Source organism: Halichoeres trimaculatus, unplaced genomic scaffold, assembly GCF_033239565.1.
Source record: "Halichoeres trimaculatus isolate MK-OKI-2021-1 unplaced genomic scaffold, fHalTri1.1 fHalTri1_scaffold_14, whole genome shotgun sequence".
NCBI lineage: Eukaryota > Metazoa > Chordata > Actinopteri > Labriformes > Labridae > Halichoeres > Halichoeres trimaculatus.
The window spans coordinates 20,104,406-20,118,776 of record NW_027437192.1 but is presented as its reverse complement, the minus strand read 5'-3'; the positions used below and the strand labels follow the sequence as shown (position 1 = coordinate 20,118,776).

The 14,371-nt window shown below is 38.9% G+C and overlaps 1 protein-coding gene and 1 non-coding gene across 8 annotated transcripts in view; one reads left to right on the top strand and one right to left on the bottom strand.

Annotated features, from left to right (window-relative positions):
- Nucleotides 1-1,065: 1,065 nt before the first annotated feature.
- On the top strand, nucleotides 1,066-1,138 carry trnav-cac (transfer RNA valine (anticodon CAC)). Its single transcript has one exon. It is a non-coding gene; the product is annotated as a tRNA-Val (tRNA).
- Nucleotides 1,139-2,230: 1,092 nt separating this feature from the next.
- The window catches only part of LOC141803499 (focal adhesion kinase 1-like), a 64,176-nt gene continuing 52,035 nt past the window's right edge, over nucleotides 2,231-14,371 (bottom strand). For all 7 annotated transcript variants that reach the window (XM_074687583.1, XM_074687577.1, XM_074687578.1 and 4 more), the window contains 11 exons: nucleotides 14,168-14,279; nucleotides 14,008-14,082; nucleotides 12,289-12,396; nucleotides 11,650-11,754; nucleotides 7,334-7,396; nucleotides 6,695-6,734; nucleotides 5,860-5,963; nucleotides 4,419-4,574; nucleotides 4,189-4,269; nucleotides 3,803-3,888; nucleotides 2,231-3,707 (listed from right to left, as the gene is read on the bottom strand). In XM_074687583.1, the coding sequence (XP_074543684.1) occupies nucleotides 3,581-3,707; nucleotides 3,803-3,888; nucleotides 4,189-4,269; nucleotides 4,419-4,574; nucleotides 5,860-5,963; nucleotides 6,695-6,734; nucleotides 7,334-7,396; nucleotides 11,650-11,754; nucleotides 12,289-12,396; nucleotides 14,008-14,082; nucleotides 14,168-14,279 (1,057 nt within the window). In that variant the 3' untranslated portion in view covers nucleotides 2,231-3,580. The remainder of the gene's footprint in view (nucleotides 3,708-3,802; nucleotides 3,889-4,188; nucleotides 4,270-4,418; nucleotides 4,575-5,859; nucleotides 5,964-6,694; nucleotides 6,735-7,333; nucleotides 7,397-11,649; nucleotides 11,755-12,288; nucleotides 12,397-14,007; nucleotides 14,083-14,167; nucleotides 14,280-14,371) is intronic.

The following is a 14,371-nucleotide window of genomic DNA, read 5'->3' as shown; positions in this document are numbered from 1 at the left end:
TAAAGTGAAGATTGTTGAGGCTTGAAGTACTTGACGAGTAGTGATATGTAAAAACCTTTTATTTTAAAGAGGAAACATAGAAGTGGGTAAAGGGTATATACTTTTGATATTGTCTAACTTGTGGATGCCATCCACAATCATGTTCTGTTGGAAAAGCCTGCTATAAACTGAAATGAGTTTTATTTACAATAATATAGCAGACATTGACCAAACACATATTTGGATTTTTTTTTCTCTCCACTTCACACCCTTATTGATAAACTGCTGTGGTGTTGTGGGCTTGGAAAACTCTCATAAAACAGGTAATCAGTCTTCAGCACCACTGGTGTCTGGATAGTGCAAGAACATTAGAGGAAAATAAAGGATTTCAAGAGGAACATTGTGATGTAAGGAAAAGGTGCTGCTGTAAAACAAAAGTGCTTTAAGAGAATTTAACATTTTTCTCAGTAAGAAACATGGAATTATCCAACAAGTCCCTCAAACCCCCTTTTCATAAAGAAATTGGTCTGATACTACTCGGAAACCTCCTGTAAACTGACAGAGGTATTCTGGACATGCTAAACCCAAATTTAACCCTGAGAAGTAGATGGAAATGGGTAGTAGTCCTAGTGCTCAAAAGAGTTTTCAGTAAAGCAGACTACTTTATGTAACTTGGTGTGTGTCAATTTCAGCATCAATCCGACGTGTAGGTTATACACTTCAAGTAGATGGAAAAGTTGCCTATATTTAATCAACGGAGCTGCTATCTTCAGCATACCTCTGGACACTGAACAGAGCCCTTCAGTGTCTGACGTCAGGGACCGGTTTGTTGTGTCCAACATGGTGGTTTCGAGGCTGAGGGGTAACAAACTGCGAAGTTTCACCCGCTACAATCCTTACCGGAATCCAGATCCTGGAGGCTGGCGTAAGCTGTTGGTACGTCCATTTGTTGTACAGTCTATTTTTGTACTTTGATTTAAATGTTAATTTCCTTGAGCGACTTGATATGACAGAAACGCTTTGTCGACAGCAGGTTATAAAGCGGACGTGATCGAATACAATTCTGGTTTCAGTCATCGGGCACCAGTTTCCGTAGTGTAGTGGTTATCACGTTCGCCTCACACGCGAAAGGTCCCCGGTTCGAAACCGGGCGGAAACATGTTTTCAGTTTTTCTATTTGTACAGAAAAGTTAAATTCTTGACTTTCGACGTCAGCAGTCAAAGCTACAATTTCAGCATCTCAAAAAGAGCAATATGCATACACGAGGAAGCGCTCTTACCAGGGCTTGACATTAACTTTTTTGCTCAGCAGCCACTGTGGCTAGTGGTATCCCTGAGTTACTAGCCACTCAGTATTTTCACTGGCCACAATTTGTTGTTGGATAATTATGTTCAATATGATCAAAGCCGATGATGACATGCTAAAGTTTACTTAAAAAAGATTTACAACCTCTTTAAATGTAAATGACCCCAATGCACACTGAAAACAAGACTACATCAATGTTAAAATCCACAGGTCCTTAATCAGGTATTCAGCTCTGATAAAGTTGTGTGTAACATTGTGCTCCTTTCATATGAAAATATGCAGTCTATTAAGACATAGTAGTTGAAATAGTAGTTTGTTATTTCTTATAATAAAATAGTAAAGGGGATTAATTGAACTGATAAAAACTCAGCAAGAGACACTGTCTGCTTAGATATTTATTGATGATTGTAATCAGAAAATCATTTCTTTTTTCATGAGAATGACAATGAAGGAGAGGATAACTAAATTTCCTCAGAGCTTTCATCATCAGAGTCATCTTTTTGCTTGTCTCTCTGCTCCATGTTTGAGATAAAATTCAACCCGCCAAAGTGGCCAGTGGAAGCGGCGGTGTTACCAGCCACTGCCAAAATCCACCCGCATTTGGCCGGTTGGCCGGTGTTAATGTCAAGCCCTGGTTCTTACACAGCTTTGCTTGTAAGGCTTTGTTTTTGATTCCTCTTAATAAAATCAATGAATTGTCTGATCACAATACCAAAAGCTTGAACACTTAATTGCACTAGAACTTTCTAAGAATTCACATCTCGTCACTGCAAAGCATCTTTCAGTCCAGTGGTCAAATTTTCCAGGGTTACCTTCTCTAACAGGCTTTTTTTACAGTCCATTTCCTCACCCCTCCTTCCATCCTACCATGCAATGCATACTCATTGTGTACAGCAAGCATAGTACCTCAAAATTAGAAAAAGAGGACGACACACGTTTCTTTTATGATAACAGTGTTTTATTTGCTTGATTTAGCAACTGTACATGTGACTCCTTCCTGAGAATACTGATCACTCCAGGAGAGAGGGAACAGGAGGAAGGAAAGAATCTAGAGGGAGGAGAGGAAGCCACAGCAGAGGGGAAGGATGGCTTACAGGAGGACAGTGTGTAAAGAAAGAAAAAAGAGGATGGAAGTAAAATAAGTCTGTGAAATGGTTGCAGAAAGATCAGGAAGAGGGTGACTTAAGATATTGAAAAGTCCCCCAACAATATGAAAAGAAACTGGGTGCATCTAGAACTTAGACAACATCAAGTTTTAAAAGAAAAAGGTTGAAAATAAGTCAGATCAACCTGATATCGTTCCAGTACACACAGGTTGCAAATTCATTAAGCTGGATTTATGTTTTTAAGAAAAATAAAATCATTTACTGAGAAAACTCATTTTAAGCGCTTTCATTAAATGGTTAAGTCAATGACCTGATATAGAGAATAATCAGCACCTCTGCTGTGACTGAACTACATCCTCCCTCCATCTCCTAAGCCCCTCCCTCTCCATTTTCTCACCAACAATTCACGCCTCAGAAACAAGGTAAAAATATAGCTTCTTTGTATATTTACTATGCAAGTTAACTTAAAAAAAAGTGGCCTGTGACATTTAATTGTTCTTCAAAATTCAACATTTATATGTTTTTGCAATCTCTTGTAGCCTGAGATAAAGAGATCTAGAAAAGAAGACAAAAAGAGATGAAACATGACATCAATGACGATATTTAAATCAAAGATTTTTGCCCATTGCAAGAGGAAAATTCAAAGACTGATATAGGAAACCGTAGAGTCAAGGTTGAACATTAAAAAATGATAATAATTAATAAAGGTATAAAAGCATTTTAAACAGTTTTGTCGCATCATCTTCATTTTCTTCTCCTGGCTCTTCAGTTCCAGTTGTTTCATCCTGCGTTTATGTAAAGCGTTGTGTTTATGTGGCAAATATCCGTCCGCAAATGACCTCTGCAGTCCTTCATGCCAGCCCCAGAAACCTTTGAAAGTAATAATGGATGCTGCTTTAAAAATCTCATCTTTAGAGGATAAAAGATTGGAGAGAGGAGTGGTTTCTGGATACAAAAGCAACTAATGCGACAAAATTACAAAAATGAACAACAAAAACTGAAATATGACCGTCGCCAGAGAGAAAGAATTAACTGTAAATGTTTGAAGGAGGAGAAGCGAGGGCTGATTGTTTTAGTCATGTTTGCTGTCCATCAGTTCATTTCTTCATCCATCCATCTCTGATAATACATCCACAAGTTCTCTTTTCCTCTTTCTGAACGGTGCTCTCTGAGTCCAAAGAGACAGAAACTAATGTGGGCGGGGCTGGGTGATCATCTTAAGCCGGGATTGGTCGATGACATCCAGTAGGTTCTTGGCGTCGACTGCGAGGGCGTGAGCTGCCATAAGCATCTGTTTCTTGTAGTCTTTTTGTAAACTGTACACAACACAAGAGACAAACAGGTGTCAGCGTTTTTATGTAATGACAACAAAGCAGGATGGGTTAAACACATTTGAAGCATTTATATCCACCTTGTCATGACATACTGCTGGGCCAGTTTCATCTTTGATATTAACTCAGCCAGATCTGAGTTCAGCAGCTTCTGGGCCATCTCAATCTGTGAAACCACAAACAACATGAGGAAGTTTTAAAATGAACAGAATGAAGCTTTAACAGCTCAAAAAAATCAATCTGAGTATGTTTTTTTTTTTTTTTTTTTTAATTCAGAACAATCAGAGTCATTGTGATCACCATACCAAAGTTAAAAAAGAGACAAAAATAAATACAGCAATGTCTACAATAGATATTATTCATGTTTCTTTTAAGTTTGCAAGTTCAAAACAAATAAAAATGTTGTTGGATGTACTTTGTGTTTTTCTCATTTATCCATAATGCGTGTTTGTGTGTGCACGTTTACCTCTCTGTGTGTGCTGGCTGGCAGAACAGGAAGTGTCTCATCAACTGTTGCAAGCAGAGTTCTCAGTGCCAGACCGACCTCCTAACAAACACACACACAAACACACATGAACACAAACATGTCTGCATCAGTTTTTTCAAAGTTACCTGTATGTTAAGACATGTTTAAAAAATGAAGGTGAGAACACTATTAGTGTCAGCTTTCACTGAAGGAATGAATATCTAACCAACCTTGACCATCGGGACATATTCCTCAGGGGCTGCAGGCTGAATCCTATTGGACATCTCAATCACAGCTTTAACCAATCCCGTCACATTCTCATAGACTTTGTCGTTTGAACGATCCAAGTTGGCTGTGGGAGGCGGGCTGATCTCCTGCGGCTGTAACTGGACCAATGAAGAAAGGACAGTGATTATTAAAAATATCATGCAGGGGCTTAATGGTAATTTCTATGAAAAAAGGAGTGTAATAAATCAATGTAAGAAAAACTAAATGAGAAGGTCTCAACAGAAATGCTCTTTCAGCTTCACAGGTCTACAAAGGTGACTGTAATAAGAGTGACTAAACACTAGGAGGCAGTATCAGACTGGTTTTACACTAAGTTGCTTTAGTCCACATGCACATTTGTCCACTAACTAGGTACCTTTACTGCTACGACAGAGGAGTATGCAGGGTTGTTAGTACAGTGTAGTAGGACACACAGGGTCTCTAGTGACTGCGCTATGTTACAGAATTATGTTAACACCTACCAATGCAATGTAAGACACATAATGATCAGTTTTAGCTTTAATTTCTCTTTGGGAAACATTATGTTGAGTATTTTGTCGAAATTGGGCTCTTTTTTCTTTACCAGAGATTTTTCCTCACCATTCTTGCAGTGTACTTAAAGAGGGAAAAATGAAACAAGGTGACTTCTTTATGTTTACAACTTAATACTTAAATTTTGGCTATGACAATATGATCATTTGAAAGCCACTTTGAGAATTTTTATGACTTAAATGCTCTTCTGAATTTCAAGTATGATACTTAATGCTGACATTTTGGAGTATTGTCACATCTCTGGTAAAAAAAAAAAAAAGATTAAAAAAAAGACTTGAGCTCAATTCAGCAAGCTTCTCTATACATGATCATAAATGCAACTATCATCTAACTAACTCTACTACAACAACGGACACACAAAGATCATCTTACCCTCCATGGCTATGGGGAGGTTGAGGAAGTGAGTGTGGTTGGGTGGAAGATGATTTGACAGGGCAGAGGTGGAGTGAGATTGGGGAACAGGGAGATCATGCAGGGGGTGGGGGGTTTGACAGAATGATTTATGGATGCAGAGACAGGTCAGACAATGTAATGAAAATGGTTCAATGTTAAAGATGAAAACAAAAGAGGGACATGAGTGTAGGTGGGGGTGTAGGGATGAAGGGGGAGAGAACAGGGACAGCACATTAGGAAAAAGCCAAACAGAAGCCGACACAACATGCAACTCAACAGCAAAATCATAGAGTCAAAGTCAACATAAAAAGAAATGCCAGAATGGAGATACCCAAACCAAGCATGCAGGATTAACACCATAAAATACAAAGCTGCAAGCCTTCCAGAAGGAAAAGAGGTGAAATAATAAACAGGTGAAGAAAATCCCTGTAAGAAAGTAATGCTAATGTAAGTATCCACCTTCACTCCTTCATTGTAGCTGTCAATTGGCCCGAGGCTAGCAAGGTTGCTCAGATGACACGGAGCTCCAGGACGAGGTGGTTTTTTGGGAGGTGCGACATGTTCTGAGAAAAGACAGCAGTGTAAAAGTATCAGTATACATATAAAGTACGCTAGCAAACAAAACAAAGCTAACACTGATGAACTGATTCAATGTCTAACCCGCATAGTAGATATAATAGGAACATGCTATTATTATGCCAGCATGCTAAGTATAGCTAGTATTGGTTGTTTGTATATGAATACCTGCGTAATACTAAAACATGTTAGCCTATGGTTATCTAGAAGTTAGTACCAAACAACGTTTAAAGAACGTTCCCTCTTGGTCATACTGAAACTTGACAAAGTCTAACAGTCCCTGAACATTAAAGGAACCAAACAACTGAAACTTTGTCCTGTGGTTGCACTCCTAGCATGGAACATATAACATGTTACATTTTGCTCCATGCTAGCTTGAAAAGAAATGCAAGTTACATTTATATGAAAAATGACAGTATGTTTAGTCATGCCAGCATCAAAATGCCTTTTTATGTATGCTGAGGTATAACATTATGTTAACCAAAAGTATGCTAAGAAATGCTAAGAAGTTTTCCTTTTTTATCTGTTTATACTACACTAATATGCTACATAATACAGTCAATTAGCTAGCTAGCTAGTTAGCTAAGCAGTGTTGGTATTAACTTGATATTTACGTTTTATACCAGCTCATTTTAAGGAACAATTTCAGTTAAAATAATGTGAAATGTGTGTGTGATAACTCTTTTACTCAACAATTTAAGAGTGCAAGTGCTCTCACCTGGTTTTCCCACAGGCTGGTAGATGTGTTGACTGCCTCCCTGTTCAGATTAAAAGGTGGTGAGACTCTCAGTCATAAGAAATCATTCAAAAATTACAATCAATGTGAAAACGTGTACAAGTACAGCGTTGGGTGTGTAAACAGAATAACATTCAAATTCAAAGCTGTTTCTATAAACAATAGTTCTTAAGGATAACATTTCTTCTGGATTATAATCTTACAATGTAAATTAGCTTTTTGATAGGAGTTTCACCCTGTTTTAGGACATTTACAGTAAAATGGGACTTTTCAGACTTTGCTTCTGGTTATGAAGTTCCCATGAGCCCTCTGTGGTCATGTGGTTGGTGTGTAGGCAGTACCCTGTCTGGCACTCCGACAGACATACTTTCTCTCCTTCTCCCAGCCGCTGTGTTTCCTCTGTGTCTCTCCCTCTGTCAGTGGACTGAATACTTTCCCTTTGCCTCCCTCATCTGCACTTTTATGCCCTATCTCAAAAAGTTTCTTCTGTGAGCTGCTTCCTTTTCATTCTTTTGATCTGTTAATACTCTTCTCCTTCCTTAACATTGTGGTGCCCAACGAAACAAAAAACCACAGCAGGTGAATAAGTACCAACAAACACACACAGGCGTGGAGACTGACCGGTGCTTGTAGTGTGCCGTCCTCTCGGTCGATGCTTCCTCTGCTGTTTCTGGATTCTGTTTTCTGCAAGAACCAGACAGAAAGATCCATTAGCCAAAAAAACAAAAGTTGATCAGTATCCATTCCTGTAGAAAAATATCCACAATTCGCAGGCTGTTCAAGTTCTAGATAGTTCTTCTAAATATAAAGTGGCTTTGTGATAACAGCTTTGATTACAAAACTTTCAAGTTTTATCAAGACTAAACTTCAAACAGCAGAATCCATAAACAAAGGAAACAGATAAAAAAATCCCAAAACCTTTGCACGGCAGCTCTAACAGCAAAATGCAAGCTCAGAATTCAACTTGCAATTCACATCTAGAGCATTTCAAGCTGAAGCCACACTGATTCAGACACTGAACATCATCACCATCATCATCATCAAAAAGCAGAGCTACAAAACTGGGTCCACATTGCACTGATACGATGAAACTTCCTCCCTCTTTCCCTGTTTCAGTACCGTATTGGTGAAGCATGCCTTGAAGAGATGCATCCTGGGAGAAGAAAGGCTGTAGAAGACAGGAGGAGGAGAGCAGAGAGTGGAGGCCATCGAAAGAAGGGCAAAAATAGAGACAGAAAGTATAAAAGACTGGGATGGAAGAGAAGAAAAACTTAAGACATAGGAGAGAGAAAGAGAGCGATAAAGGAAAGAAAAAAACTAAGACTGTAGAAGATGGTGCAGCCGCTGAGAGAAATGAACTGAGAGAGGCAGAAAAGTTGAGTCAGAGAAGAATGAAGGGGGAGGAAAAGACACACACAGAAAGAGAGAAAGATTTTCCAGAGGAGGAAAAGCTCCTCTGAGCCACAGAGACGAAATCTTGGAGAGAAAAAGATCCAACTGCCTCTCTGTTTCTCTCTCTGTCTGCTTCTCCCTCCCACTTTTCCATCTCTCCACATCTCCCTCTGTTTCCCTCCTCCTTTTCTCTCCCCGTCTGACGGGTGAGCCCTTGTTCGATCCACCCTCTCCACGGCCTTTGCCAATCCCACTTCCTTTCTCCCTCCTTCTGTCCTCAGCTCCTCTTTTAATCCTCATCACAAACTTTTATCTCTCTCTTTGGCCTCATTTTCTATTCTTCTGATGTTTTCTGTTTAATTTTCAAGTAAAACTTCCTTTAAGTCATCAAGAGATTAATTTCAACAAAGAAAAAAACAAGACAAAAACAAACACAAAAAAACATGGAAATCTTTCAAAGTTTTTGAAGTTATGCTTTGAGCGGGTAATCCAGAGTAAATCTGGAAATAAGTTTTGATGATACTTTGAATAAGAAAACTTGTGTTGAATATACTACCAAGTGTAGCTGGGGTAGTCCTGTAACTGTAACCACATGAAAAGAAAACTATGTGGAGATCAAAGCTCTGACTTCTGAGTGTGACTCTCAGCTGACTGAGTATCACACTGATCATAAGTGAAGTACACACAGTTATCTTTATTTTCAGCTTCTAAAACTGTGACAGTAACAGATTACAGCACAACCAACAAGAGTCTCATTTGACTTTTTTTCACCCTGAACTGACTCATGGGTCATGGACCCCAAACTTTTTGTGTCTTCAGCGATATTTTTACTACTTTTTCTCCTGTGTTTGTCTGGAGATCCTACATGTAACCATGGCCATATTGTTTACATGTGAACTCAGCTGTTAGCAGCCTGTAGCATGTCAATGCTAAATGGTGGAGGCCGGATGTTTTCCCACAAGGTGAGGAGAAGGAGGTGAGGACGACGTGCCGGTTCTCAGGTGAGAGCTAAGAAGAAGTGACGACATGGACCTGTTCTTCCATACATTGTTATCGTATCGAATGTGAGATCTATCTCCAATAAGATGGACGGGCTAGCCGTGCTAACCCAGCAACAGATTACAGGGGGCAGAGCAGCATCATGCTATTCACAGACATGGCTAATGGAGCTAACATCAGACACCAACACCATAATGGAAGAGCTTCACCTGATGGACAAGCTGTCATCATCTATTTTCTTATGGACCTTTTTGCACTTTCTATACACTTTCTTACTTTTATTTTCTTGATTGCTGCTGTGACTTCAGTTTCGTTGTACTTGTTACAATGACAATAAAGTCATTATTATATTCTACTCTACTCTACTCTATTCTATTTCACAGGCTGCATTGCAAACAAAATGCCCCCTGAACGCAACAATGCCGCTGTCATCTCTTTCAACCAATGGCAAAGCATCTTTACAACACGTGCTCCTGCTACTGCTGCTGGCTGCTCACTCTACTTTAATGACTTGAGAGTCGCTAGACCTCATGTCCTCTATTTTTCCCCAGCTACCTTAGCTTAGCAGAAAGGTAACAGTTTATCAAGAAAACTCTAATTCAGGATTTCCACATTGAGTTAACCTAAGAAGCACTATAACATTTACATTCACAACATGTTATATATCTCTTAATGTACCAAAAACAATAGAGACAACTTAGCACTAACCTAATGCTAACGTATGGGAAATTGCAATGATATGCTAGCAGTTAGCATACATGAATAAAACTTTGGTTTTAAAGCAGAATTGCAACTTCCATCACAGAGACGTATCACAGTTAGTCTTTGGAAATAATACTGACAACTCTAGATGAGAAGATATCAACAGGTAAATGTTTTCAAAACAGGAAGACAGAATAAAAGTTACTGCAGGCTCATGGCTGACTTCAAAACTACAACTCAAAGCTGACACTAGATTCCCTACTTGGGTCAATAACATATGAAAAAACAATGCATTGATGTCACGTGACATGCAATTTTACTTACCTTTATTTAAATCCAGAGATCTAGGATCCATGTGCAAAGATTTTTACTTTTTTTTAATTTATATCTAGAGATATCTAGATTGATTGGCCAAGTTCACATTCATTTACCTATGAACTCAACAAAATTTTGACACAGAAAACCTTTAAAGCTACTTTAGAAAACCCACAGGAGGAACTGATGAGGGAACTGATAAAGAATCACATTGAAATGTGGACTCGATAAGGTCATTGCAATCAAAAAATCTTGTCAATGCCCATTCCTGTGCATGACCATTTGAATGTTTTTGCTTCTTAAAGTTCATCATTGCAATGAAACATTTTGTGAAAATATTTTGCCAGAGAATTGTGATCTCAATCCTAAGCAAACAGTAGTGATCCACATTTTTGCCAGAATTGTGCCAATCGAGCCCTATCAGGCACTGCCTGAACTTTGGTCCTTCGTTTATGTATCACGTGTAACCTTTAAAGTTATATTTGATTGAAAGTTTGTGAAGGTGGCGGCAAGGACGAACAGAAACCTGCAGGCTAAGAAACAAAAAGTTCACCAAAACAAAAATCTGATATCAGGGTTTCAGTCTGGCAGGTCGGTCCTGAGAGATTTCCTGTCCCATGGAGTAATAAACATGTCTTAGGATATTGGCAAGCCCCCCTGATTTATCACTCAGAGCAAAAAAAAAAAAAAAAGTGAGGACATTACTCCCTATCACTCATCTCTGGCTTTTCTACACCTGGCTCATGAATGAAAAGCAGCTCATCAACAAGAGAGGAGAAATAGTCCGACCTGAGGAGAAAAACAGACTTGTTTTGAAAGAGTTCTGAATTTGGCGTGTTTTGGGGAAAGTTTCTGTGACTGATGAAGGACGTTAAGCAACACTGAGCCAGTTTAAAGAGCTTTTGTCACTGACCTGGCAAAAACAGGACATACAAAGAAGAAGACCAAGAGTGTGACAAAATACCAACATTTTTTTAAAAATTACTTCTGCCATTTTAAAGTTTGCATTTCGGTAAAGTGTTTTTTTTCCCAATACCCTTTCAGATGTTTTTTTTTTTCTTCTTTGATTGTTGACATATTTTTCTATCGCAATTCTAATTTTCTGAATCCAAGTTTTAATAATTCAGGTCTGATTGTGGTGGAATAACCAAAGGCTATTAAATAACAGTCTAGAATAACAATTCTTTTACTTAAAAATACCTGCAGCGAATTAAAATAAACTGCTGTTTACATTGGTGCTGTTTCCCACAAGCCAATGCTAATAGAGAAAGAAACAGTTAATCTTCCACATGTAAGACATTTTTTTGCCTGGTCACTCTGATGATGTTATTTGTGGAGTCATGTTTCCTCAAACTTTTCCAACAGAGGTTTTGAGTATGAAGTGTTTGGATGCACAAGACAGACTGATGTGGTTGAAAATTCCCTGGAACTTCCCTTTAAATTGTCCATCCCTAAATATGTGGAAAATGCTGCAAAGGAAAACTAATGAACACGAAGCTAACATGTAAACATCTTTGCTCATATGTTACCATGAAGCTCTCCTCCTGCTCCAACCACCGCTGGTCATCCTCCATCTGCTGCTGCTGCATCATCAGCCTCTCCTCCATCAGAGCGTGGCCCACACATCCACCGTCCTTTAGGAAACAATCATAAGGTTTGGTTATCTTAATTATTTAATCATACTAACAATGAAAGTCATGTTAGCATAATCCTGTCAGTCATCTTCACATGCTGATCAGAGATCTATCCACAGTGTGCTGATCTTACATACAAAATAAAATCATTGCAGGGATCGAGTTGCCACTTTAAGAATTTTCCTTACTGTGGTTACTTCACTCCCCTGACTGAAAAAATAGTGTTTCCATATGGTTAAAGCGCCAGCATCGTGTTACTGTGTGCTGAACATAAATACAAAGTGAATCACATAAGCTTGTGTCAAAGTCCAGACCCTCTGGATGTTTTAGGGAAACGGCTGAATTAAACGTTTCTACTGTGTTACTTAAGACATCATCCTGAGACTGGTAAACCTTTTACTTATTCAGTATTGTGGGAAGTGAACAGTAAACTTCTGAACATTCAGACAAACACATTGTGACATTCAAATATTTTTCTGCATCTGTTTTTCGAAGTATATTTGTATAAATATGTGTGAGTGACGGTGTATTTACCTCAACATTAGGGCTCCACAGTGCTGTGTGTTCAGGTCTGTGTTGGTTCCAGGACTCAGAGGAAGGATAGCTGCTTCCCACTCCTCCCACACCCCCATGTGCTGATGGCTGGAGGTGGACAAAAAGAGAGACAGAGGAAAAGATGACAGGATTATTGTTTAAATTATTAAAATGAAGTTGGTAGTAAAAATTTAGTACAAACAAAATGAAATATTCACACTTAAAAGAAATCTTAAAAGACCATGAAATAAAAGCAAATGAGTGAAGCCCATGCCCCAACTTTTTAGCCTTATATGGAATTAATTTTAACCACTTTGACTTTGTAGTGGTATCTTGTGTCTCATTGTTGTTTTTCATTCAGATTTAGGAATGTGATTTGGTCAGGATTTGAAAAACAAAGGCTGGCTCTGAGGGAAAAACAGCTGATTGCAGATTAAATGAATAAGAAACAACTTTGCAGAATGTAAAAAATATGTGACAGACGGGGAATTCTAAAAGAGCTAATGGATGGTTTTTAAAATGGTTGGGTTAAAAAAAAAGTCACAGTGCTCCAAAACTTCTGTTGCATTTCCATTAAATGTTCTGGCTTTTGTTTTTATTTCAATACAAAAATAAAGTCACAGAGCTGTCTAGTCATTTCAAAAACATTTATCAAAACCATTCTGATTTGTCTCTATGCCCCAAAGAATCTTGGGGAGTTCTTGAACGTCGCTCTGGCTGCTCAGTCTGACGTGTAACACATGCTACCAAAATACACACGTGTTATTATTCCTTGTGATATGATCAAGTTTGACTTAAATAGCAGTTTAAATTATGTGCTCCTTATAAGGACAAGAGAGATACAGAGACAGAGAGAGCTTATTGCCCTAAAGGCTGGAGTGTGGCTGTGACTTGAGTCAGTGTGTGTGTGTGTGTGTGTGTGTGTGTGTGTGTGTGTGTGGATTTCAGCACTACAGGAAATGCCTGCTGTCTGCTTGGTTTATGAGGAGAGGAATAAGCGCACTGAACGGCTCCCTCGCTTTCTGTGCCTTCACATTTCTCCTTCAGACTTTGACGGGAGCAGCACACGCCTGCTGTCCTCTAACGCAGTCTGTCTTCTTTATTGTAAACATGTAGACATGTTTTATAGCTGACTTGATCCTTTCTACAACCTAAATAAAGATTTCAAGTCCTGTGGAGCTAAAATCAAGAGGTGTGCTTCTTTCAAACAGTTTTCCTACAAATTTCTCATTTGATACTTCTCCCATTTTCTTAATCAGACACCTTTTTTAGACCTTTGGAGTTAGAGAAATTACACTTGATATGGTCTGTATGTTGCATCTGTTCATGCAGGTACATCAGAAAAATAATTGGGCTTCCTCGATTGATCTCTTATCCCAGATGACGTAACTCAAAATGAGATATATCTTCTCGAAATAAGTTTTGTAATCTTGCTCATCTAGAGCAAAACTGCAGGTTAAACTGGAAGTCATTGAATAAACATGACTGTTCGCAGCAAACACAAGATTAAATTAAAACCACTGAGACTATTGTTTTTCATCCTGGTGAAATATTTTAAGTGGAGGCTGCTGTAAATCAAGACCTTCTCTTCTCTCCTCTGTGATCAGTGCTGCTGTTACCACAGAAAACTTCTGGTGGTCAGAGGAAAACATTAAAGCAGTCACAGCGAATAAGAAGCAACAGAGGTATGAAGTAGAAGTATGTGTGTGCTTGCAGTACCGGGAAGTGGTTGAGTTGGGGGCTGGAGAAGAAGCCTTCACTGGACCGAGGACTGGGGTAGCCTGGTCTGCTGGGCTACAGGTAGAGTGATACAGAAACAGTTAGACACAGAAAACACAAGAACTATCAAAACATAATCACTCATATCGTTTTGTCTCACTTTGGGCGGCGCTTCATCAGAACCTCCAGAGTCCCAGGACACGGTCACCTGTCTCCTCATCTCCATCCGTAGTCTCTCCTCTTGCTGGAGCTTCTCCTCTTCCAGTATGGTGCTATGAAAACCACACACAAACAGCTAATCTTAGGGAGGAGAAGTTAAACTTATTCTACTCTTTGAACAAGCAAAAGTAATTGCAAGTCTGTT